At 46.1% G+C, this 24,917-nt stretch overlaps 1 protein-coding gene across 1 annotated transcript; it reads left to right on the plus strand.

Moving 5' to 3' along the window:
* The first annotated feature begins 13,035 nt into the window (after positions 1-13,035).
* On the plus strand, positions 13,036-18,950 carry GJB2 (gap junction protein beta 2). The gene is made up of 2 exons (XM_055141082.1): positions 13,036-13,389; positions 16,619-18,950. Exon 2 carries the CDS (start codon positions 16,641-16,643, stop codon positions 17,319-17,321), a length of 681 nt encoding a protein of 226 aa, XP_054997057.1. The 5' UTR covers positions 13,036-13,389; positions 16,619-16,640; the 3' UTR covers positions 17,322-18,950.
* The last annotated feature ends 5,967 nt before the right edge of the window (positions 18,951-24,917 follow it).

Genomic DNA, 24,917 nt, shown 5'->3' on the forward strand with positions numbered 1-24,917 from the left:
TCTGGCGATGCACAGGGGTTACTCCTGGCTCTGCACTCAGGAACCATTCCTGGCGGTGCTCAGTGGACCATATGGGATACTGGAATCAAACCCAGGTCTGCCGCATGCAAGGCAAATGCCCTACCTTCTGTGCTATCACTCCAGCCCCAATGATATCAATTTTTAAGTTAATATACCTGTGAAATAAAGATTTAATTTTTTAAAAGTTACTTTATCAATTTATTTCCAATGTTGTGAAATTTCAGGAGATTAGCTCTATTCACTTATATGTTTAGGTGTCGTACCTCTACAATAAAGTGAGAGCAAGAAAGAGAGACATACCCCTATCCCAAATATGAGATGGAAAAGAAACATAGTACAGTTACAAAAAATGGTCAAAGTCATCAGTTGGTAGAACTGAGCTTACATTGGGCTGGGAGGGTGGCGGTGTTCTCGGGACATGCTGAAGGGAAGGAGGTTCTCTGGGGATGGATGGTGTTGGGATGATGTATACTTGAAAAGTATGATTAACAGCATTGTACATCCCAGTACCTCAATTTTAAAAAAATTGTTAATAGAATTTCTGAAAAAAATACAACTAGAATACACAGTAGGGGAGCAACTGTATACTTGGAGAGAACTAAGCTTACCTGGGGGGCGGAGCGGGGGTGGGGATGGTCTCTAGGTCTGTGGTGGCAGGAATTGGACAGGCTGGTGACTGGTGTGGTGCTGGAAAGGCTTATGCATAAAACCCCATCATGAAAGAGGAAGTTACGGTACCTCAATAAAATTGGAGGAGGTGGGGGTGGAAGGGTTGGGGAGGGGGGCATGTGCACATCATGATTTGAACACCACAGGCTGATTTGACTTCTTGTCTCAACCCTGTGGACTCCACCGAATCTGTACTTGTCCCACACAGGCCAGTCCTTAGAGCCTGCTTTCTGATCAGTGAGTGACTCGCCCCACCCTCATCCCCCGAAGTCAGCTTACCACTCTCCTCACAGAGCTGGCTTTCTCGAACATGCTTAACTTGCTGTTTCTGCTTCCTTTGATACCACAGGCCTGGCTTTCCCCTGCTGCTCCATGGCTTCGCTTTCCTGTGACTCTTATTTCTCCTTTCTTTCAAAAAGTATTCTTATCTTCTTTGCTGCAGACACGGTTAGTCAGGAGCCAGCCCCAGGACAAGAAATACTGTTGTCCTAGTTTGCTCTGACTGTGTTTGGGGCACTTCCTGGATTGGCATTTAATGCAAACAGGTACTTCTCTCTCTCTCTCTCTCTCTCTCTCTCTCTCTCTCTCTCTCTCTCTCTCTCTCTCTCTCTCTTACTTTATTTGAAGACTGTGATTTACAAAGTTGCTTATAATACAGTTGTTTTGGAAATTCAATGCTCCAACAATCAATCCCACCACCAGTGTGTGACCTTCCCTCCACCATTGTCCCCTGTTTCCTACCCATTCCCAAAGCTTACCCCCTTGACAGGTACAAAAAAATTATTTTATATTGCTTGGTACAACAACATGTTAAGTGGAACATAACAGTAAGTAGAATTATCAAAAACTAGTTCAGTAAAAGAAAGTGTGAACATTGTTATATCTCACAATGGGCCTTTTTAAAGGTTTATCTGAGGATTTACTGAACTCTATTGCTAGTTGAACCTTCTGTACTATTGTTTAGTTGGCTTCTATTCTACTTTCCCATTTAATTTGCAGTAATTCTACTCTCTGTCAGTATTGTAGAATTTTGAAGTATTGCTGGCTGCATATGTGGCCACACTCTCCAGGAGCCCCAGGATCTGTAGAACTAAGAGAATTCTTGGCCTATCCCATCTCCCAAGGGGGCCCCTGAGTTCTCAGGCCAAAGACCAGTGCATCCATGGGTTTTATCTGTTTGTCTTGGCATCTCTTCGAGATTAGTCATGATACTGTGAAGCTGTGACATTACTGTGGCAGTGGCTGTGAGATGAGATGTGGGGAGTACTGGACCATAAAGGTGCAGCTGCTGGTGCCTCCAGCAGTGCAGAGGGGGCAGGGTGCAGGGAGACTGCCCACCCCCACTCCAGATTTTTCAGCCCATAAACCAGTGTATCTGGGAGTTTGTTGTCTTGGCATCTCTTCAGAGATTAGTTATGAAGCAGTGAAGTTAGGCCCCAGAGTTTTCAGTCAAAAAAGGGGATAAACATGATTTTCCTCAGTTTGGCATCTAATCTGATATTAGTCTGTATTTGTGGTACTTATAAATACATCTGGTGACCCACAGTTTTTTCAAGTCTTGGCTGAATTTTTCTCCACACCACAAAGCCTCTTCATCTCTAAGAATCCTGCCTTTCCCTACCTTCCCATAAACAAGGCATTCCCCAGTCACAGAAGCAGCTATAATTTTCTACTCATCCCCTGAATTTCAACTCATCAGAACTTACTCAGTCCATTCTTCTTTAACAACTGCCACTTAAAAAAACTATGGTTTTCGGGGTTAGAGCGATAGCACAGCGGGTAGGGCGTTTGCCTTGCACGAGGCCGGCCCGGGTTCGATTCCCAGCATCCCATATGGTTCCCTGAGCACCGCCAGGGATAATTCCTGAGCGCAGAGCCAGGAGTAACCCCTGTGCATAGCCAGGTGTGACCCAAAAAAGGGAAAAAAAAAACTATGGTTTTCATTATAGCAGAATCTTTTACTGCTGCCATAGGAATACTAGCTTCTTTATTTTATATGACAGTGGAAAGCAGAAATCACAGTACTATTTGTAAAAGCAAATACTCAGTGACCAGAAATGCTGGCTTGTAAGCATGAGGCCATGGGCTGATCCTCAGTACTGTCCCACATTGCCAAGCACTGGTGCAGCAGCTAATACCTGTGGTCCTGCGACCAGGATAGCAGTGGACCATCTTGGACAAGAGCAGCAAGTGTCATAGACAAAGTATGTGAGCAACCAAATGTGTGCTACCTCCAGTCCCTGCAGTAACCAGAAACAGGAAAGAGAGCAAGGGGAGAAAGAAGTGGGAAATCATCCAAATGGTTGTAATTATGGATACTTCAATTATTGTATGATCATATAAGGGAATTTTATAAAGTTTTGTGAAAAATTAAATAGCTCCTATTCACTTAGAGATTTTTCAATATATATATATAGAGAGAGAAAACAAAGATTTTTTTATAATAGCATTATTATTTTTTTAGGTTTTTTTTATTTAATTAATTTATTTATTTTTAATTCGTGAATCACCCTGAGGGCACATTTACAGATTTATACACTTTTGTGCTTATGCTTCCCTCATACAAAGTTCGGGAACCCATCCCTTCACCAGTGCCCATTCTCCACCACCAGTAAACCCAGCATCCCTCCCACCCTCCCCGATCCCATCTCCCCCCACCCCACCCTGCCACTGTGGCAGGGCATTCCCTTCTGTTCTCTCTCTCTAATTAGCTGTTGTGGTTTGCAATAAAGGTGTTGAGTGGCCACTGTGCTCAGTCTCTAGCCCTCATTCAGCCCGCAACTCCCTTCCCCCATATGGCCTTCGACTACATTATAGTTGGTGATCCCTTCTCTGAGTTGCCCTTTCCCCAGAATGTGAGGCCAGCCTCCAAGCCATGGAGTCAACCTCCTAGTACTTATTTCTACAATTCTTGGGTGTTAGTCTCCCACTCTGTTATTCTATATACCCTAGATGAGTGCAATCTTTCTATGTCTGTCTCTCTCTTTCTGACTCATTTCACTCAGCATTAAACTTTTCATGCCCATCCACTTAAATACAAAATTCGTGACCTCCTTTTTTCTGACAGCTGCATAGTATTCCATTGTATAGATGTACCAAAGTTTCCTCAGCCAGTCATCCGTTATAGGGCATTCGGGTTTTTTCCAGATTCTGGCTATTGTAAATAATGCTGCGATGAACATACATGTGCAGATGTTGTTTCGATTATACTTTTTTGCATCTCTGGGATATATTCCCAGCAGTGGTATTACTGGGTCAAATGGGAGCTCAACCTCTAGCTTTTTGAGAATCGTCCATATTGTTTTCCAGAAGGGCTGAACCAGTCGGCATTCCCACCAGCAGTGTAGAAGGGTCCCTTTCTCCCCACATCCTCTCCAACAGCGGTTGCTTTTGTTCTTTGGGCTGTGTGCTAGTCTCTGTGGTGTGAGGTGGTATCTCGTGGTTGTTTTGATCTGCATCTCTCTGATGATTAGTGATGTAGAGCACTTTTTCATGTGCCTTTTGGCCATTCGTATTTCTTCCTTGGTAAAGTTTCTGTTCATTTCTTTGCCCCATTTTTTGATGGGGTTGGATGTTTTCTTCTTGTAGAGTTCAACCAATGCTTTATATACCATTGATATCAACCCCTTATCTGATGGGTATTGTGTAAATATCCTTTCCCATTCTGTGGCTAGTCTTTGGATTCTGGCCACTGTATCTTTTGCGGTGCAGAAGCTTTTTAGTTTAATGTAGTCCCATTTGTTGATCTCTGTTTTTACTAGATTGCTTAGTTCTGTGTCACCTTTGAAGATACCTTTATCTTCAATATCGTGGAGGGTTTTGCCGACCTTGTCTTCAATGTACCTTATGGTTTGTGGTCGAATGTTGAGGTCTTTAATCCATTTTGATCTGACTTTTGTGCATGGTGTCAGGTCAATGTCTAAGCCCATTTTTTTGCATGTGGTTGTCCAGTTGTTCCAGCACCATTTGTTGAAGAGACTTTCCTTGTTCCACTTCACATCTCTTTCTCCCTTATCAAAGATTAGATGATCATACATTTGGGGTTGTGTGTAGGGATATTCCACCCTGTTCCATTGGTCTACGGCTCTGCCTTTGTTCCAGTACCATGCTGTTTTAATTGTTACTGCTTTGTAGTAGAGTTTGAGGTTGGGGAGGGTTATGCCTCCCATCATCTTTTTCCCAAGAATTGTTTTAGCTATCCGTGGGCGTTTGTTGTTCCATATGAATTTTAGGATTGCTTGATCCATTTCTTTGAAGAATGTCATGGGTATACTTATAGGGATCGCGTTGAATCTGTATAATGCTTTGGGGAGTATTGTCATTTTGACAATATTGATTCTCCCTATCCATGAGCAAGGTATATGTTTCCATTTCTCATGTCTTCTTTTATTTCATGGAGTAGCATTTTATAGTTTTCTTTGTAGAGGTCTTTTACATCCTTGGTTAAGCTGATTCCGAGGTACTTGATTTTCTGGGGCACGATTGTGAATGGGATTGCTTTTTTCGTGTCCCTTTCCTCTGCCTCATGAGAAAACAAAGATTTTTAAAGCATGTAAACAATGCTCTGCCTTTTATGTAAAAGGGAAGAAAAACATCTATAGTCATTTAGATTAAATCATACAGATTCATATATTCATAGACATGAATTAAGAAAACCTCAAATGAAATCAGTTAAAATGTGGTTACTTCGTGGGTGTGAGCTTGCAATGATGCGATTTCTGGCAGAACTTTCCCTAGACTTAATTACTAAAATACTAAAATACAGAAATCCAAAATCACATGGCCGCTATCGTGGCTGTGCGGCCTCATATCTCTTCATTCTCAGCAATGGAAAACAAATTGTCGAATGCTTCCTTTTCAGCAGTTCTGATTTTGGAGGGGGGAACTCCAAACAATAATAGTGAGGGTTTTTTGTGGAAATATTGAATGTAATCAAAGTAAAGAAAAAGTAAAGTGAAAATTATCAGCTACACAGGTGAGGGATAGGGGTGGGAGGGGAGCTATACTGGGGTTCCTGGTGGTAGAATATGTGCACTGATGAAGGGATGGGTGTTCGACCATTGTATTAACTGAGACTTAAGCCTGAATGCTTTGTAACTTTCCACATGGTGATTTATTTATTTATTTATTTATTTATTTATTTTTAACAGAGCTTTTATTTTATTTCTGAGGAGGGGGTGGGAGGATGCTGGTGTCGGTTAGGGGTGCCTGCAGAAAGCGGAAAGCCAGCGCGGCTCCAGGCCCCCGGCACGACCCATGCCGCATGGGGGCCGCCATCTTCCCCCCCCCCCGGAGCATCCACATGGTGATTTAATAAAAAATTTAAAAAAATTTTTTTAATATGGTTACTTCGTGGTTGAAGAGACAGTACAGTGGGTAAGGTGCTTACCTTGCATGCGACAGACCCAGGTTTGATCCGAAGCACCTGATATGGTCCCCTGAGCCCCAGCACAAGTGATCCCTGAGTGTAGAACTAGGAATAAGCCCTAAGTACTCATATCTCTTCATTCTCAGCAATGGAAAACAAATCTCAGAGTCCCATTGGGGTGGGGAGAAGGAGAAGGGTCCACTCTTCCCCTGTCCCCCGAGACTTGGGATTTGCCACCACCGCCACTCGTGCCTGGAGCTTGTTACTGACTTCTAGAAAATGGTGGCCACCGGGATTCCAAGAGGGCAGGTGGAGGGACAACACCAGCCCATCTGGAGTAGCCCAGCGAAAACAACCCATTGCAAAGTCCAGGACCATCTTTGGAGCAAGTTGCTCGGGTCAGAGATTTGTTTGTGTGTCTCTTAAATTTTCTTATTAATGGTGGTTACCTCATTGTCCCTTTAAATTTTCTTTATTCTTAAGACTCAGATCACCTATAGAATGCGATTAAAGTTTCCTCAGGGAAAGAGAAAGAGAGAGCAGAAAAGTACCTGCCAAAAAGGCAGGCTTGGGGGTGAGGGTGCATGTGGCGATGAGAGGGAACCTTGGGACACTGGTGGTGGGAAATGTACACTGGCGGAGGGACGGGTGTCAGAACACTGTATGACTGGAACCTAATCATGAACAGCTTTGTAAGGGTCTATCTCACAGTGATTCGAGTAAAAACGTTTTTCCTCTGGGGGTTATGTGTTAAACAAGCAAATTATGTGGCATTCTTTAGTTAACCAGGATTGGGTAAATGACCAACACCATAACTGCTGCCTTTGATTCCTTTTTTTAATGTTTTTCTGTGACCAAATTCTAATTTGGTCATACATATCTGCAATAATTTTCCTTTGGCAAATTGTGTCTTTCCGAAACCTATCACTGAAAAACCTATAGATAATATCACACCCCACCTATTTTAATCTGCATATTTTGGTCACCAGCAGATGGTGATCAAAATGGTAATACCGAGATGCTCCAGACTGACTAGTGTCAGTCTGTACTGTCTCCACAATGGTTGTGTGTTATGTACAGGATCCTTCAGATCACAAAAAAGATTTCACCAGCGAGATGATGACCTTTATCTCACCTACACCACTGACTCATTTCAAAGCCAACAGAAACAATGAGACACTGTGTTCATTGCCTGCTCTGTCCCAAAGCACAATGTTCCACTGCTTTTTTTTTTCTCTTCTTCTTTTTAGGTCACACCCAGCAATGCACATGGGTCACTCCTGGCTCTGCACTCAGGAATTACTCCTGGCGACGCTCAGGGAACCAGATGAGATGGTGGGAATCAAACCCAGGTCGGCCTCATGCAAGGCAAACGCCCTACCTGCTGTGCGATTGCTCCAGCCCCATTCACTGCATTTTTTGACATTAAAAAGTTTCCATCAAGTTCTTTAAATTAAAAAATCCATTAAAATTGCTTTTCTAATCATACTTATCCTTCATGTATTATCCTTTGTTTTAGGGCCATCCTCATCAGTGCTCAGAGCTTACTCCTGGCTTTTTGCTCAGGTATCACTACTGGTCATATCAGGAATGGAGGTTGCAGGGGATCACTACACGTGTGGTGGAGGGGATCAAATCCAGGTTGACCACATGCAAAACCAGCACTTTTCTCACTGTGCTATCTTCCCCCATATTATCTGTTTTTTAGACCATTTTGTTTGTATTTGTTTGGGGTCTACAGCTACCAGTGGTTAGTACTCATGGTTCAGAACTCAGGAATCACTCCTTGTGGTGTTCAGGGGACCATAAAAGATGCTGGGTATGTAACCTAGGTCAACCACATGCAAGACAAGAGCTCTACCAGCTGTACTATTGTTCCATTCCCTAGACAAGTAATTTTATTAAGATAGAAGAGGCCTAATCAAATGTTATTTTTGCTTCTCATCCACCCACCAACCTACATGGTTAGATCAGAGAGGGCTGCTCAGTGAGCTTGTGCAGATTAGAAAGAAGATCTCAAGGGGAGAAAATCTCTGAATAGCACAGTCTTTTCCAGGTTTGCTCGGGATCTCAGAGAGCCTATATACAGCTTTTAGAACCTCGGAGTGTCTGGGGTCAATGGATTGCAGAGCTGAGTAGGGCACGGCAGGGGTAGGGGTGAGGCTGAGGACTCGGGTATCTGTGGTCTCATCACATTCCATTTCCTATGAAGATACAGGAATGTATTGCTGCTCTGGAAGTGGAATAGAACAGTGGCTTTTCACCACTTTATGTGACAGATATCTACAGCAAGATATGCATGTTACATCATCCAACTCCCAGTATACATGTGAATATGAACACACACACACACATACAAAACATTTCCCCAAACATGGACAGGAGGCAGTCCAACACTGTGTACCTTGTGCCCCATTCCCAGGCCCTGACATCAACCCAGAATCTCCATGTGGCCCCTGGGATCCCTGAGAACCCCTTGGAAGTGCTCCACCCACCCCCAATAACATTACTTGCAAGAGCATTGCATGCTGATAGCTTCTATTTTGTTTCATTTAAATACAAAAAGAAAGAAACTCATTCCCTGCCCACTGAGGTTAGGCTTCAGAAACCTAGGAGAAAAGCTGGCCTATTTCTATACCCTTCTCTTTGGCAAGTCTCCCTACTACCATCTACTGTGTCCTCTGGGTACTGCAATTACCATTTTCCTCTCTCAAGAGAATTTTTTAATTATGGATGAGATTTAGTTGGAAATACCACACACTGATATGTGCTTCCCCTCCAAACCTCCAATTAGAATGATACTGAGAGAGTTTAAGGAGAATTTTAGATAACTAGCTAGCACACAACCCCACAAATCTGAACCCTTAAACTACAGAGATATTCCAAGTAACAAATATCCACCTGCTTGGGCCCTTAGGACCAAAATGAAGCAGTGATTTCCAAGATCAACAAATTCACTCTCAGGACTTATTGACTATCACTTCATGAAAAGTAGCTGTATTTTATAAAACACAGTGTAATTGGGGAATCTTTTTTTCTTTTTGTAGTTCCTGTCAAAGCTATTTCTATGATTTGTTGTGTTAAAGACACTCGTAAGGATTCCAAAACCTCTTCAAGAAGGTATATAATCAAGTATTACAATATAAAGCTAATATCAAAAGCTCTCAATTTCCGTTTTGTCACCAAATTTAATTTTTGTATTCAAAAGAGGTTTAAAAAATCCCCCCCAAATTACTGAAAGTATTATTGCTCTGAATTCACCTCCGACCAACATGTGCTTTTGATACAAATACTTTTGGAACTAACTATCTTTGTAGTTTTTCCACGGTCTGCTGGGACAGAAGGCTCAGCTTATGATCTGTAAGTAAGATCACATGCTCATTCACAAAGCCAGGAAATGAACCAATCTTACAACTCAACTTGGCAACTGATACAGAACAGGAATTTTATTTCCTCCTCCCAGAAAATTTTATCTTTAAAATAATTATAGAACAAAGAAAATAACATTTTCATTAATAATTTTCATATGATAATTTTTGAAATGACCCTAAGGGTCATTTAGAGTGTCAGAGATCCATATGGTTAGTGCATCCATCCTTAGTAGCAAGCAGATAAATACCAAGTGTGTATAATCACTGTGATTATAATTCAAAATTTGGTCATTTTATGACATGCCTTTAATTTGAAACTGAAGCATACATCCGTCAAAGTCAGAAGTGCTTTTGCTCTTCTGACTGATTTGACATGAACAATTTTCTCACAACTTAGGTAAGGGCAATAATACCGATAAACATAATATAATCGTGTTCTCTTGTAATACTTTTTGCTCACAAAATTTTAAAATGGTCACACTTAAGTCAGTTCTGCTTTAGATTCTCAGTGTTATATCCGAGTCCTTGTTAATTAGGAGAAGCCAGAGTTCCTTATATCGTTAGTTTTCGATACTGCTTTGAGAAGAGTTAATGTTTCCCTTCCTTTTGCCAGTGAGTAATCAATAAATACTATTCCAACAGCAAAGCAAAGAAAGGGCTAAAGGGTTTAGCCACTAATAATTATTGAGGCGCCATCTATGCATCATGGCCTAGAAGACAGGCAGCAAGGAGCAAGTTGCTGGACTCCTTCTCACAAACCTCTTGAGAGCCATTTCTGTCATCACCTGGAGGCCGGGAGACATTGCGCATACCCAAGACGAGCCTAGGGGAAGCAAGGCACTGTCTCACTGAGCGACCTCAAGCTTTTGTTCATCAAAATACACTTAGAACTTTTTATTTCACCCTAGTCTTGTGCTGTGCCAATATCTTTTAAGTTGATTTCTAGAACAATTTTCGTGGTGAAATGCCAAGGAACTTTCAGCATTGGCGTCTTTGCCTCACAGGTGCCTTTCTGTGAATTGCTGCCTAAACATTCCGCTCAATTATATACAACTGGTATTTACCTGCTTGCTACTAAGGATGGACACACTTGCCATGTGGCTCTCTGACACCCTAAGTGACCAGGTGCATTACTCACCCGCAACTCCTTGATAAGTGCCTGCTTTGATGCTTTCATTCAGGACCCACCAGCAACTCAGGTCACAGCGGCCTATCAATGTGGACAGGTCAGACAGCAGGTTCACCAGGGTCTCCTGCCACCCGCCCCAGTTCCCATTTCTGTGCAGAGAGGGCAGAAATGGGCAGAATTTGTTCTAAAGTCTGATCTGTTGAGAGAAAAAGAGGACCACAAATTAAAGCTCATTTCCAATATTCACAGTTAACTAAGCAAAGCTTTTTTATTTTAATTTTTATGTTTTTAATAAATCATTTATTTTTAATTAGTGAATCAGCATGAGGGTACAGTTACAGATTTATACATTTTACTAAGCAATGCTTTTTTAAAAAAATTTTTTTATTAGTGAATCACGGTGAGGTACAGTTACAGACTTACAAACTTTCATGCTTGACAATGGTCAAGTGCCCATCCATCTACCAGTGCCCATTTTCCACCACCAATGGTCCCAGCATCCCTCCCACCACCCCCACCCCGTCCTCCCCCCACCCTACCCTGCCTCTGTGGCAGGGCATTCCCTTTTGCTCTCTCTCTCTCTCTCTCTCTCTCTCTCTCTCTCTCTCTCTCTCTCTCTCTCTCTCTCTCTCTCTCTCTCTCTCTCTCTCTCTCTCTCTCTCTCTCTCCTTTGGGGTGCTGTGATTTGCAGTAGAGCTATTAAGTGGACATCATGTTCGGTCTATAGTCTACTTTCAGCCCGCATCTCCCATCCCGAACAGGGCCCTCCTAGCACCCTTTACTTGGTGGTACCTTCTCTGAGTTGCCTTTTTCCCCAGCACACGAGGCCGGCTTCTAATGCTTTTGACTGAAAAAGAAAACAATAAATTATTGTGCTACTCACAAAATAGTTGCAGGCTTTATTTAAAAATTGAACTATGGGGGCCGGAGCGATAGCACAGCGGGTAGGGTGTTTGCCTTGCACGCGGCCGACCCGGGTTCAATCCCCGGCATCCCATATGGTCCCCCAAGCACCGCCAGGAGTAATTCCTGAGTGCAAAGCCAGGAGTAACCCCTGAGCATTGCTGGGTGTGACCCAAAAAGCAAAAAAAAAAAAATTGAACTATGGATGATATCATTTATTTATATGTTGAAGCTCATGTCAAATAGACAAAAGCGAATAAAGCCCTTGTCCCGCTTTACCTGTCTCTTTTTCCTTCCTTACTCTGGGGAAATAGGTGGTTTCCTGGCCCAGGGGGAGTCGGAATCTGATTAGGCAGAAAACACCTTAACAGAGAAAAACAGGACGATGCCAAGCGCCACAGACTACAAAGCGGCTGTGGGGGCAATCCACCAACACACGCTAGTGATGAGCAGACAGAAGGGAAAGATGAACCTGAACCGCCATATAATCACGCCACAGACAGAGGAGAGACATCGTGCTGTCCGCTTGCTGTAACGGCCCTAAATCCGTAACGCCCAGGCGTCTCCACCAAGTGGCCCCTGGGAAAATACCCCGGGCTGGGGAGCAGGTGCCCCCAGCGCCAGGAACCTCAGCGGACTGCTCAGGCACTGTCTGCCCCCCGCAGGGACCCAGCTTCTGGGGCCGTCATCTGCAAGCTTCCTGGACAGACACTGGACTTGCGAGGTGGGTTAGGAGAGCGGACCGAGTCCTGCTCTCCCCAAGAGCAGAGCTGCATCTGAGGCCCGCGCGCCCAGCCCACCCGAGGAGCCACCGCCCGTGCTTAATGCAAAACCGTCCAGGCCACACGAGCGCGCGAGGAAGCACGCCTGCACCCGCACCCACGGAGTCAAGGCCCAGGTGGGCCAGCCCCGGTTTCCCCTAGGCTGGAGACCACAAAGACCACTCTGCATTCCCACATCGCCAGGCATCAGAGACGCACCTCGACCCCCAACCCAAGGCGAGCAGTGAGCTCTGGGGTCCCAGATGGCACTTCCAGAAGAATGGGGCGCCCACTGATTCCCTGGAGCAGAGCTGTCGCAGGCCGGGTAGTCCTGCCTTACCCCTCGAACTATCCTAGCCCACCCGGCCCCAAATCGCGCCTCCTCTGCTCGGAGGAGGAGCAGCAGCCGCTCTACCCGGGGCCCCCCGCGGTTCGGCCGCGCGCTGACTGTGGGTGCCTGCGTCCCAGTCTCCGCGCGGCTACCAGGGGCTCGCCCCGCTCCCCGCCACCCCCCCCCCCGGCCCCGCCGCCCGTGGCTAGCGGGCTGGAGTGGACTCGGAGACTAGGCCGGCTGGTGCAGACCCTGTGGAGACGCGAGGGGCCGCGCCCACCCGCTGCCGCGCTACCCCAGGGGCCCCTCGCTGCGCCGCGCGACCTCCACCGCGCCCTAGTCCGGAGCGTCCGCCTCTCGGACCTTTGTCTTCACTGCTCGAGCAGAACACTCAGTCCACCCCCTCCCCGGCGGCCCAGAGAGAGACCCACAGCAGGAAGAGCCTCTCACCCCATACTGCCCAACAACCCCCCGGACCAGGACGCTCGGCTCCTTCCGGCTCGGACCCGGGCCAGCCGGGCTGGGGGCGAGTTGTGTAGGCGCGGCGGGACCCGGGGGACCGGGGGAGCAGGGAGCATAGGGCAATCGGGGATTCTCGGGCCGGCAAATGGGGTCCGGGGAAGCAGAGGCGCCGCGAGTCCGTGCGCCCCGCCCGCAGCGCCCTGGCCGGGCGGCGCGGGGCCTCCCCCTCCGGCACCTTCTGATCGCCGCGGGCAGGAGGCGGGGAGTCGGCGCCGCTTAAAAGGCGCGGTCCGGCCGCCAGGTGAAGCCACCGGCGCCCGCGTCCCTCCGCGCTGCAGCCCGCGGCGCCCGGCCCCAAAGAACCCCGCCGACAGGTGAGACCCGGAGCGCCCCGCGCGGCTCCTCGGGACCCCGGGGGTCGCCGGGCTGAGGGGCCGCGGGAAGGGCGGGGAGGGCTAGGCTCCGACGCGGGGTCCGGACCGCGGGCCCCGGGGTGCGCCGCCACGGGGGCTTGGGGGACGCGCACCTGCCGCGCGCGGGCCGGGACCCGGCGAGGGGGAAGCGGGGCTTGGGGCGGGGGTAGCCGTCCGCCCGCCTCGGCTTGGCGGGAGAAGCGCGGGGACGCGGGTCGGGCGCACAGCGGGCGCGAGCTCCCTGCGGGGCTGCCCAGCGCACGGCCCCGGGCGACCCCCGGCTGGGGACTGCCGGGACCCTCACGCGGAGCAACGTGCTCGCTGCAGATTGCGTCAGCCCGGGACGCTCCCGCACCGGGCGGAAGTGGCCGCCGTCGGGCCGCGTCCCTGTCCCTGCGGGCACACCGGCGGCGCCCGTCCCGCGGTCCTCCAGCACCCCTGGCGCCCGTCCCGCGGCCCTCCAGCAGCCCTGTCCCGCGCTGGCAGCACCGCGCGCACCACACCTGCGTGGTGTTACAGTCACACGCACTGGTGGCAGTAGGTTACAGCCAAAAGCGACCCTCGGAAGCCTAAGTATCGAAGATTTAAGGATTTAAAAAAAAAAAAAAATCCGAAATAACCTTTGCCTTTTTGGAAGTTGTTCATTCGCCCAGCAACTTCCCTGAAGGGCAGAACCCGCTCAGCTGGCCCCTAGCAAGGCTACCGGGCCGTGTCTGGGTGCGTCGCGGGGTCACAGGTCCCAGTGTTCGCGGCTTCCTGTCTGACTGGCCCGGGCCATTAGATTTAGCCACGGCTCCATCCAGGTGTCAAATTTAATCTGTTCATCTTTCTGGGAGGGTTTTTGACATGGGGTGTTGCCGCTCAGCCACGATCTTTGAAAAGAAAGTCAGTATGGGTTTTTCTGAAACTTCTGCAGTGGCTGTGAGCTGGGTCGCTGAGCCCCGTATGGGCAAGGACAGAGAAAGAAGGCCCAACGCGGGCTAGTGCCAACTGTAGCGATACAAATCACAGACCCTCACCTAAGTGAGGTGCCCATGTTTCACTAAGTTCCAGCAGAGAGCGCGAATGTCTCCTTTCAGGACACTGTTAGGTAAAATTGTGAATGTCTGGGCCGGGGTAGTAAGGATTAAGGGGCTTGCCTGGTGCAGTGGACCCACATCAAACCCATATGAGCTCTGAGCACCCCCAGTAGTGATCACTGAGCACAGAATCAGCAGTGGGCCCTGAGCACTAGTGGGTGTGGTCCAAACGCCCACCCCACAGTGACTTTTAGCTCTATTGGGTACAGGACTGGACTAAAGTTGGGGGGAGCTTGAGCCGAGCAGCCTCGGGTACCCCCAGAACCTCCTGCAGGCCCCTAGTGAAGGGATTCAGACTGACTCCCAGCTCTGGCACTGCCTTTGCAAATGTTCCTGATTGTCAGGTTGCAGGGCTCTGGGTTTCTCTGGTGTCCACCAGCCTTTGGGTCTCCTCTGAGACTTTGCTGCCACGATGGCTTCATGGTTAAGTGAGACATCCATCCCAAACCCAATAAGGAAGCCTCAGGAGACAGGACATGACTTGCTCCAGAGGAGAGCGTTCTGCTTCTCAGAGGAAGACTTCCCTACCAACTTAGAAGGTGTGGAAAATAGATTACTCATCATGATTGTGGAAAGGTGGAATCCTGTTTAAATGGGCTGATTGAGACAGACAGGGTGTAACTCTGCATAAATGGAGACCGTTTGTAACCCAGATTCAGGCAGGCGACTGGCTCCAGGAAGAGAACTACAGCCCTGTCCAGTAGGCACCACAGAAACCCTAAGACCTCCACTGTGCACTGCAGCACAGAGCCCTCACCAGGGCCACGCCCCAGGCACCACAGCTGTCCATTATGTCTCATAATGTCTGGAGGATCACTTCTGAATGAAACACAGCCTGCGACCAAAGCACCTGGCCAGGACAGTGCTGAGAACAGCTGTCTCTCAGTGCCACCATGCACCAGCAGGATGGTGATGACACCCCATGGTGCTGTGTGGCATGTCTCTGGGACAGACAGTGTGCAAGTGTCCCCATGCAGAGTGGTCTTCCTCACAGACAGCCTGTTTCTAACCTGCTTTGTGACATGGCAGGAATTCAGCTCCTTTCTGGAGTTTTCAATGGGAAGCTGGGGACAGGCTCCAACATAAGGATCACCGTTGATCCTGCTGATCTGAACTCTCCATCCAAGTCTCTGCACATTCAGTGAAATATTGGAAGGAAGTGACTCAGGGAAATTTAGCCTGCCTGAGCTTGCACAGAATTTGCCCCAGCAGGTGTCAGCCCCAGTGGTATGGGCAAGACCCAGTGCAAACAGGCAGAAGTAGTGTTGCATTGCCACTAGGATGCTGAGAATCTCAGGCAGGGTGGGAAACCCCAGGAGTGTCTTTAAAGAGTCCAGTCAGCATGCTGGCCCTCCCCTGCCCTCCCCTGCTTTCACTACTTCTTGAAAATTGGCCAGATTATTCGGTTGAATAAACTTCTCTTTATATACGAGCACACAGAAACATGTTCAGGATGGTTTGGGGATCATAAATTTAATCCTATGGCAAACTAAGTTGGTCTTGTTTTTTTCTTTTTTCGACGAGGGGAGGTTGGGGGGAGAGGTTGTGTAAAAATTGCTATTTGCTTTAGAAAAAAATTAAGAATATGTGCCCAAGACCCAGTGCATCATTTGTGAAATATAAAATATCATAATATGAGACTGACAGCCGCGGCCAATACAAACAAGGGACAGGAAGATTACTCCATGGTTGGAAGCCTGCCTCATGAGCTAGAGGAGAAGGCAGCTGGGATAGAGAAGAGATTACTGTCAGTGATGATTCGAGGGATTGCTCCGGATGAGAGATGTGTGCTGAAAGTAGATAAAGGACCAAACGTGATGGCCTCTCAGTATCTGTATTGCAAACCATAATACCCATAAGTAAAGAGAGAGTATGGGGGAAATTGTCCGCCACAGAGGCAGGTGGAAGGGTGGGAGGGAGGTGGTGGTGAAGGTTCTTAGGGAAATTGGTGATGGAAAATGTGCACTGATGGAGGGATAGGTGTTGATCATTGTATGACTGAATCTCAAACATCAAAGTTTTGTAACGTAGCTCATAGTGATTTAAAAAAAAAAAGACCCAGTGCACTCTCCTGAATTCGTTCCTGACTCCTGTGCTTCTGTCTTCCCCAGTGCCAGCCTCCCAGAAAAGAAGATGGATTGGAGCACGCTCCACACCATCCTGGGTGGTGTCAACAAGTACTCCACCAGTATCGGGAAGATCTGGCTCACTGTCCTCTTCATTTTCCGCATCATGATCCTGGTGGTGGCTGCCAAGGAGGTATGGGGAGACGAGCAGGCAGATTTCACCTGCAATACTCTGCAGCCTGGCTGCAAAAATGTGTGCTATGACCACTACTTCCCCATCTCACACATCCGGCTTTGGGCACTGCAGCTCATCTTTGTGTCCACACCAGCTCTCTTGGTGGCCATGCATGTGGCCTACCGGAGACATGAGAAAAAGCGGAAGTTCATCAAGGGAGAGATAAAGAGTGAATTCAAAGACCTCGAAGAGATCAAAAACCAGAAGGTCCGCATCCAGGGCTCACTGTGGTGGACCTACACCAGCAGCATCTTCTTCCGGATCATCTTTGAAGCAGTCTTCATGTATGTCTTCTATATCATGTACGATGGCTTCTACATGAAGCGTTTGGTGAAATGTACCAACTGGCCTTGTCCCAATACCGTGGACTGCTTTGTATCCAGGCCCACCGAAAAGACCGTCTTCACCTTTTTCATGATTGCCGTGTCCGGGATCTGCATCATGCTCAATGTCACTGAATTGTGCTATTTGCTCATTAGGTATTGTTCTGGAAAGTCAAAAAAACCGGTTTAATGCCATACCTAGCTATTAGGTAAATGATAGCATGAAAGGAATAGGCAATTTGTGCTTAGCTGTCAAGGTCAAGATTATCTTAAACACAGCCATTCAAAAGTCTTTAGCTCTCCGTGAAACTTCAAATGCTGCCAGTGAAATGCTACTCACCTAAAGCTTCAAAGCCAAACGTTGACTCTTTTTTATTAATGGAATTAAAACGTTCAAAGGAAACCCTGAACTTCCCAGGTTTCTAGTACAAGATTCTTTGACATCTTAGACAAAGGCTCTCTCTCCCTCCATCCCTCTCTCCCTCTCTCTCTCCCTTCCTCCCTCCCTCTCTCTCTCTCTCTCTCTCTCTCTCTCTCTCTCTCTCCCTGTCCCCCCCTCTCTCTCTGCCCCTTCTTTTTTATTTTAAGGAAAGAAGAGAAAAACCAGATCTAAAGAAGAAATTGACCGAGTCTTGGCCTCTCATTTTAGTGTTCCTTTTGCTAAATTTTCCTGAATCAAAATTAAACAGAGAATCTTGTTTTATTCCCCCCACCCCCACCTTGGGAAGTGTTGGTTTCTGACAGTGGGTAAGGGTAACTAATTGCTTCAAACCTTGTTACGTGGTTTTAAGTGAAAACTTTAACATATGTTCTTTTGATTTACAGATGGGAACTATTTTTTGTACCTTCTATTTTAGAGGTTCAGATTGTGTGTAGTAACCAACTTTTTGTACTTCCTATTTCAGAGGTTCAGAAGTGATGTGTAATTAGATGGTATCATTGATTTTTAAATATAGCCTTTTGATAATGAATTATTTGTGGGGCACTGGCCCTTGCATTAATTGTGGTATGCAGTCCATGAGAACATTCCAGCATCTATCAAGTGAAACAAATTAAAAAAAAATCTTAGCAAGAAATTCTCAGCAATTACTTAGAACTTAGTGGCCTCACCCCAAATTTTATGTACAATTTTGTTCAAGGAACACCAGGGGCTGGAGAAATAATACAGCACTTGCCTCGAAAGTGGCTGATCCAGATTCTATCCCCAGTATCCCCTGTGGTTCCCCCAAGCACTACCAGGAGTAGTTTCTGAGCGCAGAGCCAGGAATAACCACTGAGTCTCACTGGGTATGGCCCAAAATGTTTTTTAAAAAGGAAAAAGAAATCCAAACTGGCTGCACTACCAACTCCTCCCAATTACTGGCTGCTTCAGCCCCTCTTTACCTGCAACTTTAATCTTTTTCATTAGTTTGGTAAACTGAATGGAATCTCATTAGAGAAGTTGCTTGGAGATACCTTATTGCCACAGTATAGTTTAATGGTACCAGATAAAATTGGGGGTGGGTGCAAGGAGTTACTATTTTTAAAGGATACATGGTACTCTAAATTCTGATGACTGAAAATGAATTTCATCTGTCACAAAAGTTTGCTTGCTTCCCTCTTGTGCATTCACTGTTTTTTAAGTGAAGATAGAATTAATAGATATTTTTTAAATAGAAACCAAGGTTTTGGTGAAATATTTAGTATTCTGTAGGAAAAATGGAATATATTGGCATTATGCTTGACATACTTTTTAAATAATGGTACTTAATAGACTTGAATAAGGATGAACATTTTCTATTGCCAAGAATAGCATTGTAAAAAATATTTTGTAATAATAAATAGCTTTAATTACATGCTTTTTACTAAAATAATTTTGTAATAGCTCAAGTGTCACTTAAAATATATTAATTCATTACCTTTTAAATCTATCTGAATATCTGTTTGTAATAGAACAGAGGTTTTCAATTTCATCTATAACCACCTTGAAATAATATGTTAATATTTCATTTTTCAGCACATCCAGCAGGTAAGATGCCAGGGTGTCTGACTACCACAGGGATTCTCTCTCTTAACACCAGTCAGACCTCTGTATTCAGAAATGGGAACAAGAGGGAAGAAGGAAGTTTGTTTCTACCCAAAGTAGGCTGACCTGTGATGGTCTTCGCAAACACTATCATAAGGTCTGTGTGACATGATGAGCCTGCTCAGATCAGGACTGGGCCTCCTCCATCCAGATCCCCCTTTTTCCAGTAGCTTGGCAATCACACCCACAAACTGTCCCCCAGTGCCGTGTAATCCCATCAACAGCCAAGATCCAGAGACTATAAAACAACGCTCCCGGATGCGTGCAGATGCATTCACGGCCGCGCAACCTCTTATAGCCTAGTTCTCCCTCTGAGAGACCCTGGCAAGGTACCGAGAGCATCCTGCCTACACGGTAGAGCTTGGCAAGCTCTTCGTGGGGTATTTGATATGCTAAATACAGTAACAATGTATTTTTGTTACATTCCCCTGACCCTGAAAGAGCCTCCAATGCAGCACTGCTGGGAAGAATGAGTAAAGAGAGGCTGCTAAAATCTCAGGGCTAGGACAAATGGAGAAGTTACTGATGCCTGCTAGAGAAAATCGATGATCAATGGGATGACAGTGATACAGTGAACATGGATCAGGCTTATAATTTGCTGAATGCAGAGTTGGGGAAAGGTGACAAGTTAACCCAACTTCTGGGAGAATCACTTAAAAGTGCTACTGGAGGGGGCTGGAGAGATAGCACAGCGGGTAGGGCATTTGCCTTGCACGCGGCTGACCCGGGTTCGAATCCCAACATCCCATATGGTCCCCTGAGCACCGCCAGGAGTAATTCCTGAGTGTAGAACCAGGAGTAACCCCTGTGCATTGCCGGGTGTGACCCAAAAAGCAAAAAAAAAAAGTGCTACTGGAGGGGCCGGAGTATAGCAGGGGGTGCTGTTGCCTTGCACAGGTCTGACCAGGGTCTATCCTGGGGACCCTGGGCCCCTTGAGTCCTGCCAGGAATGATCAGAGTACAGCACCAGGAATACCCCCCGAGCATCACATGCAACACCCTCTGCCCCAGAAAAAAAGAAAAAAGTACTATTCATGGTGAGGGTTCAGGCATGAGGACAGTCCTATCAGGACTTTCCTGTGGGATTTTCCTTCTGTACATTATGTGGTGAGGGGTGATGCCTGTGGTGGCGGGAGCCCCTGACCCCCACTCAGTCACCAGGAGGCAAGTAGCAGCTCTGGCCTCCGGGGATACATGCTGAGTCTCCCGTCTGAGCCTCAAAGCACCTTGGAGATCCACGTTTGTATTTTTAAGTAGTGGCAACTCTGGACTGTGCATGAGTGTACCAGGGCCCCGTCTGGCAGTGCTGACTTACACATTCCAGGTTCCTGGCCCCCTCCTTCAGTACTGGCCTTCCGGTTCTTGTGTTGGGGCTGACGCCAGGGCCTCGCACACTAGGCATGTGCCCACTCCTTGAGCCTCATCCCAACCCCCGAGAACCAGTGTGCTTTTGACACGGATTTAAAAGGTTGACAAAACCCAAAACTAATCTGAGCCAATTCTCTATCCAGTTGATGGAAAGGGGATAAGAGTCCCTGGCTGCCTTCCAAAGCACACTGCACATGACCTGATAAAATAGCATACCAGGTTTTAATAGATACATTCATTCTTACAAGCCATGAAGATTATTACTCTCCAGGTATTAAAATATTAGGTCAAAATAATAATAGACTACTCCCAACCTCTTTGAAGAGCTAATGGAGAGGTCTGATTGCACACCTGAAAATGAGAGCTTAAATTCTGCAAATATTCATTCTGACTAAGATCTGAATTTTGAATGTGTGTGAGAGAAGAAGCTGTTTGCTTTTTAAATATCCTGCCTGGGGCTAGAGAGAGGCTCAGAGGTCTGGGACCATGCTTAGAATGTGAAGAGCCAGGTTCAAGTCCTGGCACACCTGTTCTCCAAGCCACTTCTGGGGTTCCCTGGAGCCCCTGCACTGCTTGAGAAGCCCACCGCTGAGGTAAGATTTCTGGCAAGTGATTTGATCAGACTGGTGCCATCAAGCTATGGCCCTCACAAGCCCTGGAACCATGAGTTCATATGACTCAAACCATTCTCCAGTGAAAGGCCAGATGCAAGTGGTCAGGAGCATTCCACAGGGTGCCTGGGACCTCACTGCGCCATAACTGCTACCACCCCAAAAGACCCACCAGGAAGTATGACCAGAGGGCCTCCAGGGGGACAGGTACCCACCTCTCTGAAAGGTCTGGTTCCACATCTTCAAAAGGGCATACCACATACTCCAGAAATTTAGTGGCAGGCAAGAGGATTTATGCAGAAACTTTGTACAGAATCAAGTGGTCAGTAAAACCATATTGTCACCTAGTTTCCATTGGATAGATCCCACCCAGAGGAATGAAAAAAAATATTGATGCTAGAAGCTTTTAAAAATGCACATTAAAACAAAGTCTAATAAGTATGATGTATTGCACGTGTATGGTATAATACAATATACAATATATAAGAAATAAGTATAAATCTAGAAGGAAAGAGCAGCCATTTAAGATGGAGGAGAATGGCCAAGCATAAATGTCACAGAACAAGCACAGAGTGAGGACCACTACATTACTGTTATTCCAGAAAAAAATCAACAGGATAAAGGCAATTTGGGTTCCTCTCTTGTAGGGCTTTCTGAGACCCTCAATATCTACTCCCACAGATTCTGCTATGTCACCTCACTTAATTCCCAAGGCAGCACTAGGAAGTAGTCAGCCTGGAGACAGAAGTGGTTCCATTGACAGAGCAGAATGAGATAACACATTATATTCTACTTCTGACAGATAAGCATCCCATCGTGCTGAGGGATAGACATGAACTGAATGGAATTCTTCTGGCATTTCCCATTCCTGAAGCTAGTGACCATCCTTGTAGGAACACCACCTCTTCCCTTTAGGGGACTAACCCCAACTTGGTGGACATAGAGCTCAAATTATTCACTCACTCTACCAGTATTTACATATGCTGGAAGCTCTCAGGTTTAGGGACTGTGAAGAGAACCTACATACGCCCTCACATGAGTGCACACAGAGCAGACTGGAGGGGGAAAATATGAGGATGAATGAGGTGCCAGGTACCGAGCAGTCAGAGAGGACTCTGCCTAGAGAGCTGAAGGAAACTCTGAAGCAAGCAAAATGCATCTCTCAGGGAAGAACAGTCTCAGGAGAGAGAGGGAAGTGGGTTTGAAGGCTGGGCCAGAGGAACCGTGCTCAGGTATTCACTCTGCCCTCTGGTGAATCCAAAGATAAAATTATTTTCCACTTCCAGATATCAAAAGACATGAAGGACTCACGTTTAGCCTCTCCAGAGACACATCTTCTCACCGGTCATCCTTTCAACACCGACCACTGCTTAGCAACCTCTAGGTGCAGGTGGATTGAAACAGTCTCTGGTTATGCAGTAACAGTGACAAGGAAATGATGATTCAACAGAGCTGAATCCTCTGGCCTCTCAGAATGGTGGCATAGAAGGTTTCTACATATGCTTCCGAGCAGCACCATCTGCTGTCCTTACTTTTTATTAAAAGGCTGCCAGTGTGATTTATGTCATTGCCAAGTTAACATGTAAGCACAGTTGCATTTAAAATGAAATACAGAAGCATATAAAGTCAAAATGAAAAGCTTCACTTCACAGTCCTGTCTAGAATGACAGAATTTTATTAACACCTCAGTGTACACACATCTTTTCTGGGCTTTATTAGAAGTTGTTGTTATTATTATTATTATTATTATTATTAGTAGTAGTAGTAGTAGTAGTAGTAGTAGGGGAATGAGGCCCGTTATTATTACTATTGCTAAAATGGTTTGATGCTCTTCGTGTTCCTGGAGCGAACAGACACCATTGGGATACACTAGCATGCAACAGGGATAAATGAAGACAATACTGGTGCCCTCTCGAGCAAATCAATGAGCAACATGATGACAAGTGATACAGGTGATTAGTAATAGTAGTAGTAGTAGTAGTAGTAGTAGTAGTAGTAGTAGTAGTAGTAGTATAGCACTGTAACTTACAAAGTTTTTCATAATATAGTTGTAAGCATACAATGTTCCAACACCAATCCCACCACCAGTGTGACCTTCCCTCCACCAATGTCCCCAGGTTCCCTCCCATCCCCCAAGTCTGCCCCCTTAGCAGTTACATAACAAATGTACTTAGTATTGCTTGCTACAATAAAATGGTAAATTGGAACTATTATAAAATAGATCATTAAGAGTGAATTTGTAAAAAAAAAATACAAATGGCCGAAAGGCACTTAAAAAATGCTCTACATCACTAATCATCAGGGAGATGCAAATAAAAGCAATAATGAGATATCATATCATACCATAGAGACTGGCACACATCAAAAAGAACAAGAACGGGGGGTGGGGGGCATACTGGGGATTCTGGTGGTGGAATATGGGCACTGGTGAAGGGATGGTGTTTGAATATTGTATAACTGAGACATAAACCTGAAAACTGTGTATCTTTCCACATGGTGATATAATAAAAATTTAAAAAAAAAATAAATAAGAACAAGAACCAGTGCTGGCGCAGATGTGGGGAGAAAGGGACTCTCTTTCATTGTTGGTGGGAATGCTGACTGGTCCAGCCTTTTTGGAGAACAATATGGACATTCCTTAAAAAACTAGAAATTGACCTTCTATATGATTCAGCAATGCCAATTCTGGGAATATATCCCAAGGGTGCAAAAAGCACAGTAGAAACGACATCTGCACCTGTATATTCATTGCAGCACTGTTCACAATAGCCAGAATCTGGAAACAACCCAAATGCCTGAGAACAACGACTGGTTAAAGAAACTTTGGTACATCTACACAATGGAATACTATGCAGCTATCAAGAAAGATAAAGTCATGAAATTTGCTTATAAGTGGATGGTCATGGAGAGTATCATGCTAAATGAAATGAGTAAGAAAGAGAGGGGCAGACATAGAATGACTGCACTCGTTTGTGAAATATAAATATAATATGAGACTAACACCCAAGGACAATAGAGACAAGGGCCAGGAAGATTGCTTCCTGGTTGGAAGCCTGACTCATGAGCTGTGGGAGAAGGCAGATAGAGAAGACATCACTAAGTCAATGATGGTTGGAGGGATCAATCAGAATGGGAGATGTATGCTGAAAGAAGATAAGGGACCAAACATGATAGCCTATCAGTATCTATATTGAAAACCATAATGCCCAAAAGTAGAGAGAGAGTATGGGGAAAATTGTCTGCCATAGAGGCAGGGGTAGGGGTGGGGTGGGATGGAGGGGAAGATACTGGGGACATTGGTGATGGAAAATGTTCACTGGTGGAGAAATAAGTGTTTGATCATTGTATGACTGAAACTCAAACATGAAGCTTTGTGATTGTTGCTTACGGTGATTCAATTTTAAAAAAGTGAATTTGTGATGATTGATTGCTATACCTCACAATGGTGTTGCTAAGGCATTGTCTGGGAGTTTACTGAGCTGGTTGCTGCTGGTTGATCCTTCTATGTCATTGTTTTCACTCATTGAGCTTGCTGGGATTCTACACAACTTTCCCATCAAATTTGCCATGCTCCTACTGGGCTGTAAATACTGTGAAATCTGGAGAAGGTGTTACATAGCCATATTTGTGGTCACATGCTTCAGGAGCTATGGTGCTGTACCTGTTCATATGACAGAGGAAGTTGAGTGTGTGGGTGTGGCAGCTACTGGCTCTAGCCAGGAGGAAGGGGAATGGACCCCAC

This window comes from Sorex araneus, chromosome 1 (genome assembly GCF_027595985.1).
Source record: "Sorex araneus isolate mSorAra2 chromosome 1, mSorAra2.pri, whole genome shotgun sequence".
NCBI classification, from domain to species: domain Eukaryota; kingdom Metazoa; phylum Chordata; class Mammalia; order Eulipotyphla; family Soricidae; genus Sorex; species Sorex araneus.